General features: G+C 39.5%; 1 protein-coding gene across 1 annotated transcript in view; it reads right to left on the bottom strand.

The window, feature by feature from the left end:
* Positions 1-12,685: 12,685 nt before the first annotated feature.
* The window catches only part of GALNT10 (polypeptide N-acetylgalactosaminyltransferase 10), a 35,366-nt gene continuing 29,836 nt past the window's right edge, over positions 12,686-18,215 (bottom strand). Inside the window, exons 9-12 of the mRNA XM_081851529.1 lie at positions 17,422-17,643; positions 16,002-16,118; positions 14,050-14,199; positions 12,686-12,954 (exon numbers count right to left, since the gene is read on the bottom strand). Coding sequence (XP_081707655.1) covers positions 12,787-12,954; positions 14,050-14,199; positions 16,002-16,118; positions 17,422-17,643 — 657 coding nt within the window. The 3' untranslated portion in view covers positions 12,686-12,786. The remainder of the gene's footprint in view (positions 12,955-14,049; positions 14,200-16,001; positions 16,119-17,421; positions 17,644-18,215) is intronic.

Raw genomic sequence — 18,215 nt, 5'->3', positions numbered from 1 at the left:
GCATTGGGTGGATTTAATATTGTACATGAATACACTTGGTTGAATGGGACCCTGAGAGTCATCTAGTTCTAGTCCAGGCATAGGCAAACTCTGGCCCTCCAGATGTTTGGGACTACAATTCCCATCATCCCTGACCACTGGCCCTGTTAGCTAAGGATGATGGGAATTGTAGTTCCAAACATCTGGAGGGCCGGAGTTTGCCTATGCTTGATCTAGTCCAACCCTGGGCAGCGCAGGAGTCTGCGTTAAACCTGTCTCTGTCTTTCACAGGCACCACAGCAATCTTTGTCAATACTAAAAAAAAGCTACGGGCTATTCCTATCCCCTCTTCTGGATGCTCGGATCTGCCGCAGCTGGCGAGAAAGCTATGTAGGAAAAGGAACGGAGTTGCGGCCGAGAGACCCTGGTAAGGAAAGGAAGACGACTAGGGTATGTGGGTGGGTGGAAAGGAAAGGGCGAAACTGGGAAAAGGGGAAGGTCATGGGCGTAGCCAGGGTGGTGGCAGCTGCCCTCTTAAATCAAGTTAAATAAATAAAAATACTTAGCTGACCGTAACTGACCAGTTGCGTCGCAGATAACTCGGTTCTGCTCCCCCCCCCAATAAATCCTGGCTACGTCCATGGCGAGGGTGTTAAAAGAACTGGCGGGGGCAAAGATTCTGGAGAATTTGGAGGAGACAAAACCCCGAGCCCCATGGGGACCCCAGAACAGGAGGAAGCAGGTTAGGGTCCGGGAAAGCAGGGAGCCCGAGGTCGGAGGCACGCTTGGAGCTGGAATCAGGAACAGGCAAACGAGACAAATCCGCCCGAAAAGTCTTAATTAAGAGTTGGTAGTTCTCCAAGAATGGCTTTATTCTTAGATTAGGATTGGCTAAATGATACAGAGAGCGGATTGGCCACATAACAGGATACAGTACTGCTACAAATGTTTGCAGAGCTCCTCTGAGTTTAAATACTGTAGAAGTATATAATGGGTATGTATGGGACCAGAACAAGTGTGTGGGCTTTGAGATTTCGAAGGGAATTGTGGACAAAACGGAGTGCTTCCGGAAGTGGCAGAAAGATATATCTAAATTTGTCTGGCAGGGCAAAAAGCCCAGAATTAAGTTTAAGATATTAACAGATGCGAAAGAAAGAGGTGGCTTTGCCCTGCCAGACTTAAAGTTGTACTATGAAGCCGCAGCTTTCTGCTGGCTAAAAGATTGGCTACTTCTCGAAGACACTGACGTGCTGGATTTGGAAGGTTTTAACAATGCTTTTGGTTGGCATGCATACTTATGGTATGACAAAGTTAAGATCAATAAGGCCTTTAAGAACCATATTGTCAGGAAAGCACTGTTCAATGTCTGGACGAAATATAAAGACTTATTGGAAAACAAAACTCCAAGGTGGCTCTCACCTCTGGAGGCTAAGGCCCGAAAAAGACCCAATATGGAGGCCAAATGGCCAAAATGTTGGGAATTATTAGAAAAAGATGGAGACAATTGGAAATTGCAGAGTTTGGAGAAAATGAAGGATAAGGTGCGAGACTGGTTACATTATGCTCAGATTAAAGAAGTTTTTAAAAATGACAAAAAGTTAGGGTTCCAGGTGGAGAAATCGAAGTTAGAAACAGAATTGTTAGAACCCAAAACCAAGGTACTATCTAGAATGTATAACTTGCTGCTAAAATGGAACACACAAGACGAAATGGTTAAATCGGCTATGATAAAATGGGCACAGGATATTGGGCATAACATTATGTTCGAGGACTGGGAAAGGTTGTGGACCACTGGGTTGAACTTCACTGCATGTAATGCTCTGAAGGAAAATGTTATGAAAATGATATATAGATGGTACATGACCCCAGTTAAACTTGCCAAAATATACCATTCGTCTGACAATAAATGTTGGAAATGTAAAGAAAATGAAGGAACATTCTTCCACCTCTGGTGGACATGCCCTAAGGTGAAGGCCTTCTGGGAAATGATATACAATGAGCTGAAAAAGGTATTTAAGTATACCTTCACTAAGAAACCAGAGGCCTTCCTTCTGGGTATTGTCGGCCAGAAGGTGTTAAAGAAGGATCGAACATTTTTCATGTATGCAACAACGGCAGCAAGGATTCTCATCGCAAAAAATTGGAAAACTCAAGATTTACCCACACTGGAAGAGTGGCAGATGCAGCTGATGGACTATATGCAACTGGCCGAGATGACTGGCAGAATCCGAGACCTGGGAGAAGAAAAGATGGAGGAAGACTGGGAGAAATTCAAGATGTATCTACAAAAACATTGTAATTTGTTTGAATGTTAAGAAGGATGCTAGATTATAAAAAACTGGCCACCACTAAACTAGATTTAAATTTGATGATAAGTGAGACTAAGGAAATATAAAAATTTTATTGGAAAAAGTGTTAAACCATATTGGAATGTGTGGACATGAGATTGTAAACAAGTTGATAATTTGTTTGGAAAAATTTTTTTTTTAATGATGTAAATGGGAGAGGGGGACGTGAGGGAGTCCAAAGAAGTGAAGAATTTGTTGTTATAAAAGTAAGATTGTTTTATGTGTGCATTTATATTTTAAAAAATAACCTTAATAAATATTTATAAAAAAAAAAAAAGAGATTTCGAAGGGAATTTTTTTTTTAATTGCTCAGCATTCTCCATGGACTGTATTTATCCTGCAAAATCCAGCAGAGGGAGTCATCATTCCATATATAAGGAATATAATCTAGTATTATTATTATTAAACAGAAATCAACAGGTAAGAAAAATGTATGTTTTCAGCCCTATGATCTTTGTACTATGGTGTTCTATCTTGTCGCCAATGATGTTCAACTTCTGTATGAATCCACTGGGATCTGTCATTAGGGGTTTGGGGGCAAAATGTCATTAGTACACCAATGAAACACAGTTCTATTTATAACATCTGAGTCAGGAGTCTCGCATGATCTGCACCATTGTATGGGCGAGTGGTGGACTGAATGAGGGCCAAAAAACTTGAGTTTTGGCTATACATTGGTACCTGGGGTTACATACGCTTCAGGTTACAGACTCCGCTAACTTTGCTTCAGGATGAGAACAGAAATTGTGCTCCGGCGGCACAGCGGTCGCAGGAGACCCCATTAGCTAAAGTGGTGCTTCAGCTTAAGAACAGTTTCAGGTTAAGAATGGAACTCCGGAACAAATTAAGTACGTAACCAGAGGTACCACTGTAAGTTGACGGGGCAAGAAGAGCTTTCACTCCCTTCCCCAACTGCTAGTCTGGGTAGACCAGACATGCCAGAGGTTCTTAGCAGCTCCACCACTCTCCCTTAGGTTACCTCTAATCCCAGACAGGAGGACTTTCCCAGGATCCAAGGGGGAGCAGAGATACCTTTCTCTCACCCTAGACCAAAGTAGCCAGCTTTTTTCAGTCAAACCCCACTCACACATGTAGCATGAACCAAATGTCTATGCACATGAGGGGCTGGAAACTTCCTAAGGCTCCTAATATCTTTGGCCCAGGATACTTTGATCGCAATGCATTATATCCTTGCCTGATCACTGAGGTTGAGGAGAGTTGCTGTCAGCAGACCACCATGGTTCAGATGCAGGGCTCTCATCTATCAGAGCTGCCCATTCAGTATTGTGGAGCCAATGCTGTGGACCCCTCTTCCGCTTGAGTTCATTTTTTTTTTAAATAATATTTTTATTAAGTTTATGAAATACAGAAAAAAAGAATAAAAGACAGATATAGAAAAAAAAATAGAGAAGTTACAAATTTCCATAATCCTTTTTTTCAGCAAATCCAATGGACTTCCCCGCATCTTCCTAACCCTGCGTTCTCTGTGATACAAAACATCAGCAATTTGTTAACTTATTTCAAAACTTATTGTATCTTTCATTTTATCATGTTATCTAATTTCCAAAGTGTTGTAACCGACATCTTATACGTTTTAGCTTAAACATAATAAAGTTATTTCATTATTCCACCTCTGACTTCTTGTACCTTAATTTCCATTTCATTAATTTACAATTGCTGAAGCTAGAGTTTCCTCAAAAGTGCATTTTTTAACATTCATACAACTTATAATGTTTTTTCAAATAGTCTTTAAATTTTTCCCAGTCTTTCTCGATTGTTTCTTCTCCCAAGTCTCGGGTTCTGCCAGTCATTTCGGCCAGTTCCATGTAGTCCATCAACTGCGTCTGCCATTCCTCCAGCGTGGGTAAATCTTGTGTCTTCCAATGCTTAGCAATCAGGATCCTTGCTGCTGTGGTAGCATACATAAAAAAAGTTCTATCTTTCTTAAGTACTCTCTGGTCCACAATGCCCAGAAGAAAGGCCTCCGGTTTCTTAGGTAAGGTAAATCTAAGTACCTTTTTTAGTTCATTATGAATCATCTCCCAAAAGGCCTTCACTTTCGGGCAAGTCCACCAGAGGTGAAAGAATGTCCCTTCCGCCTCTTTACATTTCCAACATTTGTTGTCAGACAGGTGATATATCTTAGCAAGTTTGACTGGGGTCATGTACCACCGGTATATCATTTTCATAATATTTTCCTTCAAGGCACTACATGCCGTAAATTTCATTCCGGTGTTCCATAACCTTTCCCAGTCTTCAAACATAATGTTGTGCCCCAAGTCCTGTGCCCATTTTATCATGGCGGATTTGACTGTCTCGTCCTGTGTATTTCATTTAAGCAGCAAGTTATACATTCTCGAAAGTAGTTTATTTTTTGGCTCTAACAGTTCTGTCTCTAATTTCGATTTTTCCACCTGGAATCCAACCTTTTTATCCACTTTAAAAACCTCCTGAATTTGAGCATAGTGCAACCAATCTCGCACCTTGTTTTTTAATTTTTCCAAGCTCAGCAACCTCCAATTGTCTCCAATTTTTTCAATTATTTTCCAATATTTAGGCCAGTAGGCTTCCATGTTAAGTCTCTTACGTGCCTTGGCCTCCACCGGTGAGAGCCACCTCGGAGTCTTACTCTCCAATAAGTCCTTATATTTTGTCCAGACCATCAAAATTGCTCTTCTGACAATATGGTTTTTAAACAATTTGTGAACTTTAACCTTGTCATACCACAAATATGCATGCCACCCAAAAGCATTATCAAACCCTTCCAGATCTAGGACATCAGTGTTTTCCAATAAGATCCAATCTTTCAACCAGCAGAAGGCTGCAGATTCATAATATAACCTCAAGTCTGGCAGGGCAAATCCCCCTCTTTCTTTCGCGTCAGTTAGTATTTTAAACTTTATTCGGGGCTTTTTGCCCTGCCAAACAAACTTAGAAATATCCTTCTGCCACTTTCCAAAACATTCCACTTTGTCCACGATCTGTAGGGCCTGGAACAGAAATAACATTTTCGGCAATACATTCATCTTTATAGCTGCTATTCGACCCAACAAGGAAAGTTTCAATCTTGACCATATTTCCAAATCTCTTTTGATTTCTGACCAACATTTCTCATAATTATCTTTAAACAAATTCAAATTTTTGGAGGTCAGATACACCCCTAGGTATTTTACTTTTTTAACCACATTTAATTCTGTTTCTTTCAGGAACTCATCTGTTTCTGTAGTTGTCAAATTTTTTGCTAAAACCTTAGTTTTTTGCTTATTCAGCTTAAATCCCGCCACCCGACCAAAGTCAGAAATTAATTCTAGCACTCTTTTAGTACTAGAGACTGGCTCCTGTAATGTTAATACCAAGTCGTCTGCAAAAGCTTTCAGTTTGTATTGTTTCACTCCGACCTCAATTCCTTGTACAGACCGGTCCTTTCTAATCATGTTCAATAGCACCTCCAGAACTGAAATGTGTGGAGCCAATGCTGTGGACCCCTCTTCCGCTTGAGTTCAGACAGACCCTCCCCTATTGAACTTCAGGTACCTGGTGAATTTGTGCTTTTTTTGGAGTAGGGGTTTTAAAAGCAAGCCTTTCTGATTTTATGGTGTATTTAAATGATTTTATCCATTGTATCTCTAACATCATTGTTTAATGTTAGACACTGGTTTTAAGTGGAATAAAAGTGGAATAAAAAATAATGTATTGAATTTGTTAGTTGCTAGATACAAAACAAGAGAAGTCTCAAAGCAACTTAAAACACAGATAAAATCAATTAAAAGCCAAATTTTAAATGACATACAACATTTGTAAAATGCTCATCCAACAAGACAAGAAGATAAAGTCCTGCCCCACTAAAAAGTGAGTACCAGAATAAAAGCTAATTTAACAATCAGAGCCTGGATAAATAAAAATGTATTGGCCTGGAGCCTAAAAACCAACAATGATGGCACCAGACATGTTTCGCTGGGGAAAACATTCCACAGATGGGGAGCCACTATTGAAACAGCTTGTTTTTATGTAGTCACCCTTCCACACTTCCCTTAGAGAAGGCCTTTGTTGAAGACCACAAGGTCTCAGATGGTTCATGTGGGGAGAGGCAGTTCTTGCAACTCACTACACCCCAACTCTCTAAGTCTCATGTTTAAGTATAACAAATTTTAGAAAAAATACTTGATGTTTTTTAAAAAGTGATAAAAACCAAAGGGTCAATGTCTGCAGTAGTCTGGGATTTGAAGCTACTGGAGAGTACATTTTGGAAGGCAATATGATCTCAGGACACTTTTCAATCCAGACGATATCCACATAAAATGCTTTGGTTAATGCAAAACAGAACACTTCCAAAGATGTTCAGAAAAAGACACAATACAAATTTATTTTAAATATATTATAAAAGAAAGTCCATTCATCTCTTAGAAACACTATACCTTACACCCAAATGATTTCCAATTTATCAAAGATTCTAAATTAAAGTGCTAGACATCCTTTACCTCCCCCCAACACAACAGGACAGTGTCCTGAGATGCACAAAATAAATACACCGGTTTATGCTGCAACATCCAATTTCAAACAACCTGTTAAGCATGCATTACAATGTTGAAACAAAGAGTCCCTGTATAACATCATCTCAAAACATAGTTGGCCACTTGATACTATTGTTGGAAGAGAGATGGTGTTTTCCAACATAATCCTTACCATTTCTTCTCAGAAGTAAGGCTTACTGAAGTCAATGGGCTTACTCCCAGGTAAGTGGTGTTACAATTGCAACCTTAGCCAGTTAGCTTGATTATACAATGCAATGTCATTAACTTAGTTAATATAATTTTATTTAGGATAAAAAGCTCCTACCTATTTGCAACAATGGAATGTGCTTGCATGGTGCTAATCAAATTGAAACTGGAAATCTCTGGGTGACTACAGAAGCACTATTAGGATAGTCCTGAACAGAATGCAGGTCAAAAAGCCTTTTATGAATGGGTAATGAATTTTTATCTAAATTGTCATCTTGTTCCATATATGATTACATGTGACATCTTAGAAATCATATAGAGTTTATAACACTGAGACCCTAGAAAAATCTAAAGCCAAACTACATGTGAGTATTTGCAGCTACACTTCTCTACCTCCAATCACAAATAAAGCAATTTGTATGAGATATAATTTAAAAGGTTTATTTGGGAAGAAGTGCTAAACCCTAACCACTCACCCTGTCTTCAGAGCATCTCCTTGTGGGCTGTCCCCCCATGTCACTTTTCGCTCATCTAGGCTCTGATATAGGAAAAGAGCCTGGCTGGGAAGCAAAGAACTGGTGAGGAGGGGGCCACAGGAAGGTGAGTGGTAGGTATGGGGAAGGTTCAAGCACTTTCTCTTTCTCTCTGCACACAAACTCTTTCCACAGGCTCTCACAGGTACACGCTTTTTCTTTTAAGACTCCCTTCCCCATTTGTTTGCTGCCATCACATCTAATTTTGGACATGGTTACCCACAAAGCAGAAGCAAATTCACAAAGTTGAGAAGACACCTCTATGCTGTTAGTATCTTCCAGACACTTTCCAGTGAAATAAAATTGGTGGAAAATGCCTCAGTGTTTACAGCAAGTTAAGGAACCTTCTAGAACTCTTCTTCATATCTGATAGGGTGCCCAGAAGGACTCTGCAGCAAGGCCTTTGAGCATTTCTGTACATGCTAAGCAGCAAGTCCTGTTGAAATTAGTAGGAATTCAGCTAGTTTTGCTATTACAGTATATTAAGAAGCTAATCAGACTGCTTACACTAGTTTAGACTGTCTTAAACCAGGGGTGGTTATATCCATGTTAGTACTGTGAGTAGTTCTATGAAACATAAAGCAAACTACTGTAAGTCTTCTGCTCTTTTCAGGTGTGGTGGTTGTTTTTTTTACATCACAGCTTCATAGCAAATATCTAATCAAATTGCGGTATTGTTTTGATGACATTATTATTATTATTATTATGGTTTCCCCAGCCACTCTGGGCGGCTTCCAACTGAATATTAAAAACAATACAGCATCAAACACTAAAAACTTCCCTAAACAGGGCTGCCTTCAGTTGTCTCTTAAAAGTAAAATGCTTATTGCCTTGACATCTGCTGGGAGGGCATTCCACGGGGCAGGCACCACTACCGAGAAGGCCCTCTGTCTGGTTCCCTGTAACCTCACTTCTCGCAGCGAGGGAACCACCAGCCCTCGGCACTGGATCTGTGTCTGGGCTGGACAATGGGGTGGAGATGCTTCTTCAGGTATACAGTACTGAGGCCATTTTTTGGTGAAAATATGTCTTTTTATATAGCCCATGAATCCTTGTAATGACTTGTGTCACACCACTATGGCCTACAGGAACACTGTACTCACACATTGTCCTGATAGCTAACCTTTCAACTGCTTGGGATATGCTTTATAGAGGCTTTTGGGTCAAACTCTTCTAGGTGTTTGCTCCGTTGAGTGAAACAGATACCATTGTGAAAAAGGTATTCAAGCATGAGGGTGGAAACAAGTTGCTTTACTGCTTCTCTGTTATGATGCTGACTAGATCAGGCTTCCTCCATCTCAGCCCTCCAGAGTCAGCATCATAACAGAGAAGCAGTAAAGCAACTTGTTTTTGGCCTACAACTCCCATGATCCCTAGCTAGCAGGACCAGTGGTCAGGGATGATGGGAATTATAGTCTCAAAACATCTGTAGGCCCGAGGTTGAGGAAGCCTGGACTAGATCTTGACAAATATTTCTAATGAATGACATTCCATACATTTTATGGAAGCTACCCTGTTGATTTATTTTGATATGTGTCATAGACTATTGGTGGAAGACACTGCATGGTGAACCTTGTATGTTTGTATGCCAACATTTGGGATCATGAGCCACTTATGAAACTGTCAGAATCAGCCATCAGGGTTATATAGGGATGCTCATTCATGTCCTTTACACCATTTTTGTTTTGAGTAATGAAACTTAGCAACTGGTTTTCTAAACCAAGACCATAAACTTTCCATTCTACAATATGAACTTGAAATTGGATATTTAAACACAAAAATCTTCCTAAAACATCACTAATTGCACATTGTACTGTACTCTTGTACATCCAACAGCCCACTCCAGTCCAAGGCACTAGGAAATTGTTCAAGTTTAGGTACTGGCTGAACATTTGCATTTAAAAAGGCACTTCTTTATTTTAATGATGCTGTTAAATTTGATTTTGATAACATTACTTAAGACCACAAAAGGTGTATGTTTGAATGCAAGAATTTTCTAAACCAGATGGGGTTATTTCCTGCAGCCAAGATATTCAGATGGCTTTGAAGGATTCAGATAATATCACTGCTAGCAACAGACACATTTCAGTCCACACATTTCAACCAAACCATTGAAAACATTAAATTTTTGAATTGAGATGCCATGCTGAAATCACTACAACCACGTAGGGAGCCATTTCACACAAACTGCTTGCTCAAGCTACCCACCGTCCCCCCCACTACACTGTCTTTGATCCATCCTGTGGAGCTGCTTCTCAAGCAGCAATTATGCTGAAATCAAAAGTATGAATCAGGCCTGACTGGAACAAAACACGGACAGCCAATGTGCATGTTAATACTGTGCACACTGCTTTCCTCCAAAAGCCTCAGTGTCAGCACAACTGAACAGTTTTTTTGCTTAGCACAAGGAAGTTGAGGTCAAGTAACTGAAGTGTGACCAGGAATCTTAGCTACACATCCTAAAATATTCAAGAGCAAAGTATTTTCAGTTTTGTTATCTGACACACTTATCATGCATGCAAATATGGTTTTATAGACTCATGCTTTAGTTACTATGAATATAAATAAAGCAGATTAATTAAAGATAAAAGTAGTAAAATGCATTTTCATTTCTCAACCAGGAGGTGGCCTGCTAACAATGCTTTCAAACCATTGCCTGGGGCTTCCAGGATTGAATGCATTACTTATGTGCAGAGATCGCCACTCAGCCAGAGTTAAATATGTTTAAGATATTTTGTAACTTGACAAATATTTATATTGCTGCAGAGAGGAAGCTCTTAAGAATATTTTAACATCTGGCTTTGGGTGTTTGGTTTCAGCAGGTTAGTAACAATCACAGAAACTTTCCTAGAGCAACATAGTAAAGTGTCTGAGATTGCAAGATAAAAACTTCCAAAATTAAAGTCTCACCTCAGTCATGAACTTGTTAGACAGCCTTGCACTAATACTGGTCTACTTTGCAGGACTGTTGTAAAGATTACTACTGCATGAACACTAAAACATTACAGAACTTCAAACTCAACCTATGTATTGACTATTCAGCTTAATTACGTTTTCACCTTGCCTAGACAATGGCCTTCAGTTTTATTGCAGAGAAAACATTACAGGGAACAAAAAGATGATGGGAAGTAAGTAGAAGGGTATGTGATTCTGCAGCTAAACGGGGAATATGAAATATGAATTAATGGCCTTTTTAATTTTCAAACTCGTTACTTTGCCATCTGGTTAGTAGCCCACTGCAAACAGCACTAGTTATTAGATATATCATTAACTGAAGGTGTACTAGCTTGCTAAATTCTTCGACACATATTACTTTTGATGGAAAAATGTAAGGATGACTGGAACAAACATGGGATGACTGGAACAAACATGGAATCAGAATTGAGGGGAAAGAAATTAGCGGTGGAAGAAATAAAGGAAAGAGGTCATGATCAGCAGTCTATATATGCATGCACAAGGAAGCCTTCACACCCAGAACAGCTCTTTCCTTTCATATTGGTGTCCTTAACAGGAAATCCCTGCATGTGGATTCTTTCCCTTAACTGAACAAAATAAATAAACCTAAGTATGAATTGATCTTCTGAGTATACCAGAGACATTGTTTTGATAACCAGTGACAGACTAGTGAGGTAGAACTGGAAGAGGCAAATTAGCACCTGTTAACACATGGGAAGGCATTAAAAACAATCCTCTAAAAATCCCCACAGGAAATCATCTATCACTAGTGAAATTTTAAAACGGATCTCAGCCTGAGTTGAACAAAAATGCAGGTTTAACTGCGTCAAGAAAAACTAATGATATCAAAGTGTAACTGAAGCCAAGAAAATTGTGCTGTAAAATATTTTGCCCAATTCACTAACCTAAAAATATTGGGCAATGGGAAATGCTGAGTAAAACTGCAGCTAACACAGAACTGGGGAGTTTGTAAATTCAAATTTGTGAATATGAAAAACTGACAGGAATCACACTCGTTATTTTCAATGAAGATTTTAAAGATGGTCATTAAAGTCATTTGAAATGAGATTTAGGGAGGCCTAAGCTGTGAAAGATGCTGCACTGTATGAATCCTTTACTTTTGTAGAGCACTGCAGTTGTCATTTTATTGTAGGATATTGTTGTGCATGCAGTCCCAGGTGTGGCTGGATGTTGTAAGTTGGTTTAACAGGTAGGTTGCTAAGAATTTCACTGCAATCTTAAAACATACTTATTTGGAAGTCAGTCTCACCCATGTTACTGGGGAATTAAATTTCACGGAGTGATCTTAGAATTTTAGCCCTAGTTCTGTTTGTATAACTGGGTCTTTTGAGTTCAAGTCATATGTCCATGAACAGGTATATTATCCATGACAGCTGATCTGCCTAACTCAGGGGTGTGGCAGAGGATCTGTCCGGTGGGTGGGATCCTGAGTTCCCCTCCCAGGTAGACTACTTTGACAGGTGGGTAGGGCCACCCACCTGCCAATAAGCTGACATTGCCATGTCAGGCAGCCCAGCTTCAAATGAAAGAATTGGGAGTGTACTCCAAGAGCCTTTCTCTCTTCTTCCTACGTTTGAACTCAAGCTGGGCTGCAAAGGAAGATGCCTGTTGAAAGGGGTTTGCATTCAGCTTTTGACAGGGATTGGCTGCAGTCGGAAGTTCCTCATGCAGCTAATCCCCATGGGGTTTGTAGTCCACCAACTGCAAACCTCTCTCTTGGTAGGGAACGGCTCTATTCAAGAGCTCCAGTGCAATGAACAACTTCATGCCACCAAAACTAAGGGTCAGTGTAAAAAGTCAGTGTCACAACACTGCTCTTAAACCATCTGGACTGGAGATATGCATTATCATAGCACTAATCCTTGGCTGCTGTATGGATCTATGGGTTTGGCTTTGAGACAATGTGGTGCAGAATTCATGACAGTTGCACATTACCCTTATGAAAAATATGCGGGCTTAGATGTGACCTTAATAGCTGAAAAACTAGAAGATTATGAAAGGATGCGGTCCTGCATTAGAGAACTAGGTTTCAATCTGTGGTGTAATTATAGCAATATAGATTTCTAGGCATCTTGTTAATGGGATGCAGCATCATCAAAGTAAAGACTGGCCTGATAGTCACACCCTCTCCTGAGATTTTCCCTTTTATTGTTTTTAAAAAATTATTCTTTTAAAAAATTTGTCATCTCCCCTGTAAAAATTATAGCTGTAATATATACATATAGATAGTCTTTAAAGATCAATATTCTTGTTAAAGTTTTCCAAGACTGTTGAATTTGTGTGTTCAAATATCCACTGCTGTGTTGGAGAGGAAGGATTGCACGTGCTCATGAAGATTTTTCGGTCACTCTCACTACAGTCCATGCAGCTGCCACTTACTGGGTGGTAAAGAGTCTTGTCCTAAGGATGAAAATTAGAAATCAGTTTGCTGGACTTGAATATATGCCACAGATTTCAGAAAGCAGCTTAAAGGAAAAATGTATGTGTCATTTTATTACTTATCATCTAACAGCAGCTCTTCTTTAGAAGTAGCATTTCTCCACATTTATTGTACATTGCTTTAGCTAAGCACTTTCAAACATATTAAATATATATATATATATATATGTTCAGAATTGAAATAAAAAATGAGTACTGATAAAGAAAATCACTCTTCCCTTATTCAAATCCAACAGGTTATCCACTAGACCTCACTTGAAATAGTGTTTCTCGCAAGCATATTGTTAACTTATTGTCCTTGTCTTCAACTCTTGCTTGTATCCCAATCTTTCTGAAGCAAGCACTGGAATGTCTGGGCTACACCTCACTGAACTTCAACACTTCTTCATGTGGCTTAAGAATGCTAGAATTGGGTTCACTGATATTATGAAGCAGGGGTCAATGATGAGATCTGAACCCTAAGATTCCTTGCGAAGATGTCTTGCCCTCATGACAACAGTTTACCCAAGCCTGCCTTACGATTCCTTATTTTGTATTGTGGAAATTTGTACTTTATAGATACTGCAATTATCATTGCTTTTGAGTATTTCTGCCATCCATGAATATAATCCCAGGTCTTTGTTCCTTTTTTAAAAAAGGATAAACTTTTCAAAGCCTATGGCCCATCAGTTGTTGTTGTTGTTGGACTCCAGTTCCCATCAGCCCCAGCTAGTTTGGCTAAGGGGAGTTTGGTGAGGGGAGTTTAAGTCCAATATCTGAAGCCCCCCTGTTCCCAAGTAGAAGAGCAGTATATGAGTGGCATGATAGGAAATGTTCCTATCATGGAACAGTTGAATACCACTTTATATGGTACACTTACAACAAGCAGGTTTATTTGCTATCTCTGGTAGAGGTGTTACTATGCCCTATTGTTCTTTTAATAAAAAGGGGATTCTACATAACATGTTGTCCCAAACATAGGGACAAAATATTACAATATGAATATTTTTCAAGATATTACAGGTAACCATAATGCAGAAGTAATGGTTTCCACATTCTGAGTAATAACACACTCACTTTCCTGTATTTCCATAGCTGATTCCCCTTCATTCCATGACAGTCATAGAGAGTCACTGGGCTGTTGTGGGAAACAGCATCAAAACAGAATTTCTTTGTGTGCTGGGGGTCTCCTGGACGGATGTCCTCTCGCCAGCTAAATGTGAACACCTGCTAGGACAAACATCAAACTCTCAGAATAAACGATGAGGACAAAAATCCAGACTTCTTGGTTATATGCACCCCTGCCCTTCAGTACTACTCAATGTGAAGAACAACTACCCTCTCCTTAGGACAGGGCAAGAAATACAGAAATAGAATTGTGGCATTGTTAAGAAACACAAACACTGAAAAGGAGCTCTACAATGGCAGTTGTGTTTGAATTGGAAGCCTGTAAATGACGCCCCCCCCCCCCACGAGCCATCTAATACCAGTTGCCCTGTGGAAAAGAACATTAGTTGCTCAAATGGAGCAGATTGATTTTGTTTTGTTTTAAGTGAGTGGCTCTTGAAGTATCTATTGCATGTTTATAAATATTGTGAGCCACTTTGAAGACTGTAGTTAAAAAACAGGATATAAATATACTAAATAAATAAATAGATATAAGGGAAGAAAAGAAATGGAACTAATATAGGGTGCTTTTAAAATTTTATTCAGACCAAGTGAATAAAATGAACCTAACTTAATCAAGCTTATTAATTTCAATGAGTCTACTCTGGAGCAAAACCTAGCTGACCATAAACAACAATCTGTCACAGTAATTTCCCTTAGTTGAAACCGACTAGCACTGAAAGATTTAACAACAGGAAGAAAAACGAGAGACAACAAGATTCACTACAGCAAGAACAGTTCTACAAAATGTGTGGTTATTGGAGCTCTCTAGGCTTGTATTCTTTTGGAGGACAGCAGGAATATCTCTGGAGTTGAAGTACCACCACACCAGTTCAGTAATGAGAAGACATGGAAGCAACTGCTTCATGCTGCTACTGTTAGTACTAATAAGTAAAAAAAGGAAATCTCTTTATGGAAGAATTAGACCAAAAATATATTTCAACATCCACATTAATTTTTACAACTCAACATAAATTGCATATAAAACTCTTGCAGGCCTTTTGGATTTACCATATTTTTCTGTGTATAACACGTCCCTGTGTATAACATGTCTCCTGTTTTTTGGGACTCCAAATAAAGAAATCCCCCATATGCACTATCAGTGTATAGATGACCCCCTCCCAGTTTTAAACTTGAAAAAATAGGGGGAAAATATAGTCTTATACACAGTGACAAAAATAGGGGGGAAATATAGTCTTATAAACAGAAAAATATGGTAGTTTCAAAGTCAGTTGGTTTAATTTTCCATTTCCAGGCAACTGAAATGGTAGCCAGCAACTTCTCATTTTACATATTGTGTTAGAATAAAGCTGTCACTTCTAGCATCTTATACATTAAAAAATGAAAATATTCAGTGAAAATATTCCATAACCAGTTTAATCTCTCATTAGCATCCACTGGAGTATTAATTATACCTTCTGTGACACTAAGTGGTCACTGGATATAGTAGCAGATTCATTAATGTTTCAGAAGACACTTAGAAATGATGTCAGCGCACAGTACAGTTGCATGACTAGTGTCTTATTAACCTTTTTCTGTCTGCCTCCTCTCTAGTCACCTCAGGATTTGGCTCCAGATAATACTGGTTTTCTGCCACAGCACTCATGCAAATAATTTAAAGTACTCATCTCCTGCACCCCAGGTGTGTTTACATACCAAGGCCTTCAGCTTGATAATTAGCATCTGTGTACTATTTAGACCAGCAGATTACATTCCACTCCCCTAGCAACACCCCCCTTTGTCTTACATTAGTGAAGCTATTGTGGTATTTCAGTAATACATACTTTGCATAAAGTAGTTCTTTCTAAAACTGCCGGTGGAAACACTAAGAATGAGATAATTATAAAAAAGAATGCAAATACCTGCACACTGTTCCAGGCAGCTTCTCCTCTACCTTTCACACAGGCTTCAACCCGTAGTGGGGAACCAAGGGCTCCATGTTTGGTATCTGCACAGAGGCCGGTTCCTACATTACGGACCTGAAATATTAAGTTGCTGATTAGCTTTGCATCTAACTTCTTGACATAGTGACAGTCAAGGAAACTGAAGTACAGGTAAAAGGAAAAGGTAAAGGACCCCTGGGTGGTTAAGTCCAACTATGGGATGTGGCACTCATCTCGCTTCAGACTGAATGAGCCGATGTTTGTCCACAGACAGCTTTTCAAGTAATGTGGTCAGCATGACTAAACCACTTCTGGTGCAACGGAACACCGTGATGGAAGCCAGAGTGCATAGAAACGCCGTTTACCTTCCCGCTGCAACGGTACCTATTTATCTTCTTGCACTGGTGTGCTTTTGAACTGCTGGGTTGGTCCCCTGCTTACACAGGGGCTACATTCTGAGGCACTGCACGTGTCACTGAAATAGCATATGATAGAAATGCACTGAAAAAGCCTGCAAATACCCCATTCTGCCCTTTTAGTGACATTTCAGTGATGTCTTTATGATGTTTCCAGGTGGGCTTGGTGCGATGTGCATATACATTGTCACACACATATTAAATGTTCGTAAACAGAGGGCTGAAATACAGGTAGCCCCCATGCTATCCCATAGCATAAATGCAAGGAGACAAGACAATATGATTTCTATATATGTATGTGTGTGGATGTGACAAGAATTCTCAAGAACTGAGAAGCCAAGAAAAGGGATCTAGAACAATCTGCTCTGTGTCTCAAAGGAAAAAAAGCAGCCTGTTGAATACACATCTGAGCTTGAGAGCCATTTAACAAGTGGCTTCAGTGGAGAATTGTGAAGGCAGTGAAATTAAAAAAATGATCAAAGCCTTGGATTTACTACCCATTCTTAGGTCAGGGTTAAACCTGATAATGGGCTGTCAGAGTAAGTAAATCTTAAGGAGCAAACATACCCCAGAAGTTCAGTGTGTACTGTTTTCAATAGTTTTAGTAAAGTTAGTCTTTCTGCTAATGGATTCTGAAGTGTATTGAAAACAATTTTTTCTAGCCATATTCATATACATTCACTAAATTCCTGCACGACAGGGATATGGAAACTGGTGTTGTTAGATCACACCTCCCATCATACATGACCATTGACTCTGTTGGCTGGCACTTATGGGAGTTGGAAGTCCAACAACTTTGGGAAGGCCTCAGGTTTCCTATCCCTTCTGTAAAGTTCTGCACCAGCAAGTATGTAAACATGCACAACAATTTCACTTAAAGATGGACTCAGCGAGTACTGGAAATCCTGTGGTTTGATCTGCAACCATATACCATGGCATGGCTGGGACTTCTTGATACAGCTGAATTTCTTGAATAAACCAACCTCTCCCCAGGCAGCTGCTGGAGGCTCCACTGGTGGATAGAACTTTTGCAAGTCCCAAGCAACTTCATTCATGAACCACTTGAAACTTTTGCAGTTGAGATTACTGCGAAGTTCTTTCTGAGCAGTCACATCTCCTGCAGACAGATGCCGATATTCAGGTCTCCTCTGGTAAATGTACTCTGCATATTCATCCATCCACACCTCAGCAACGCGCTTCAGGTTCTACATAGGTGAAAATATATTTGAAATGAAGAATTGAAAAAAAGCATATCCATAAATTTGAATTATACAGGATGCACATATGAGAGATTAATTCGCTGTATTACATGGAGGCACGCATAAAGGGCTTTATGGACTTCAAAATACTACATTAATAAGTCCAAACCCAAGCAGATGGTACAGTAAGACGACTGCTCTTCCAAGGAGTCAGACAACCAGAACATTCTATAAAGGCTGAATTAAACTGGGCCCTGAGTAATTGTGTTCTTTAGGTAGTTAGTTGTGACTGAGGGAGAGAGAAGTCTTTTCAGTCATGTTTCTTCTTCTTCTGTTACTGTCTTTTCCCACCAGAGGGAGTGTCTACCCTTCTTTAAAATACATACCTCTGAATACCAAATAAAAGCACTCATCTTTGCATATGAAAATTCACCAACGTGAGAGGACAAATTCACTCATGTGAGAGGACAAACTGTTAATTTCTGGGTAGTAACTCTGAGGATCCTCATGTGTACATATTTTGAATTATCCTGAAGAATATATTAATGTGAATCAAACTGATTTCAGATGTCCTGCCA

The sequence above is a fragment of the Podarcis erhardii genome (genome assembly GCF_964252035.2).
Source record: "Podarcis erhardii genome assembly, chromosome: 2".
NCBI lineage: Eukaryota > Metazoa > Chordata > Lepidosauria > Squamata > Lacertidae > Podarcis > Podarcis erhardii.
This window is presented reverse-complemented; position numbering and strand designations above follow the sequence as displayed.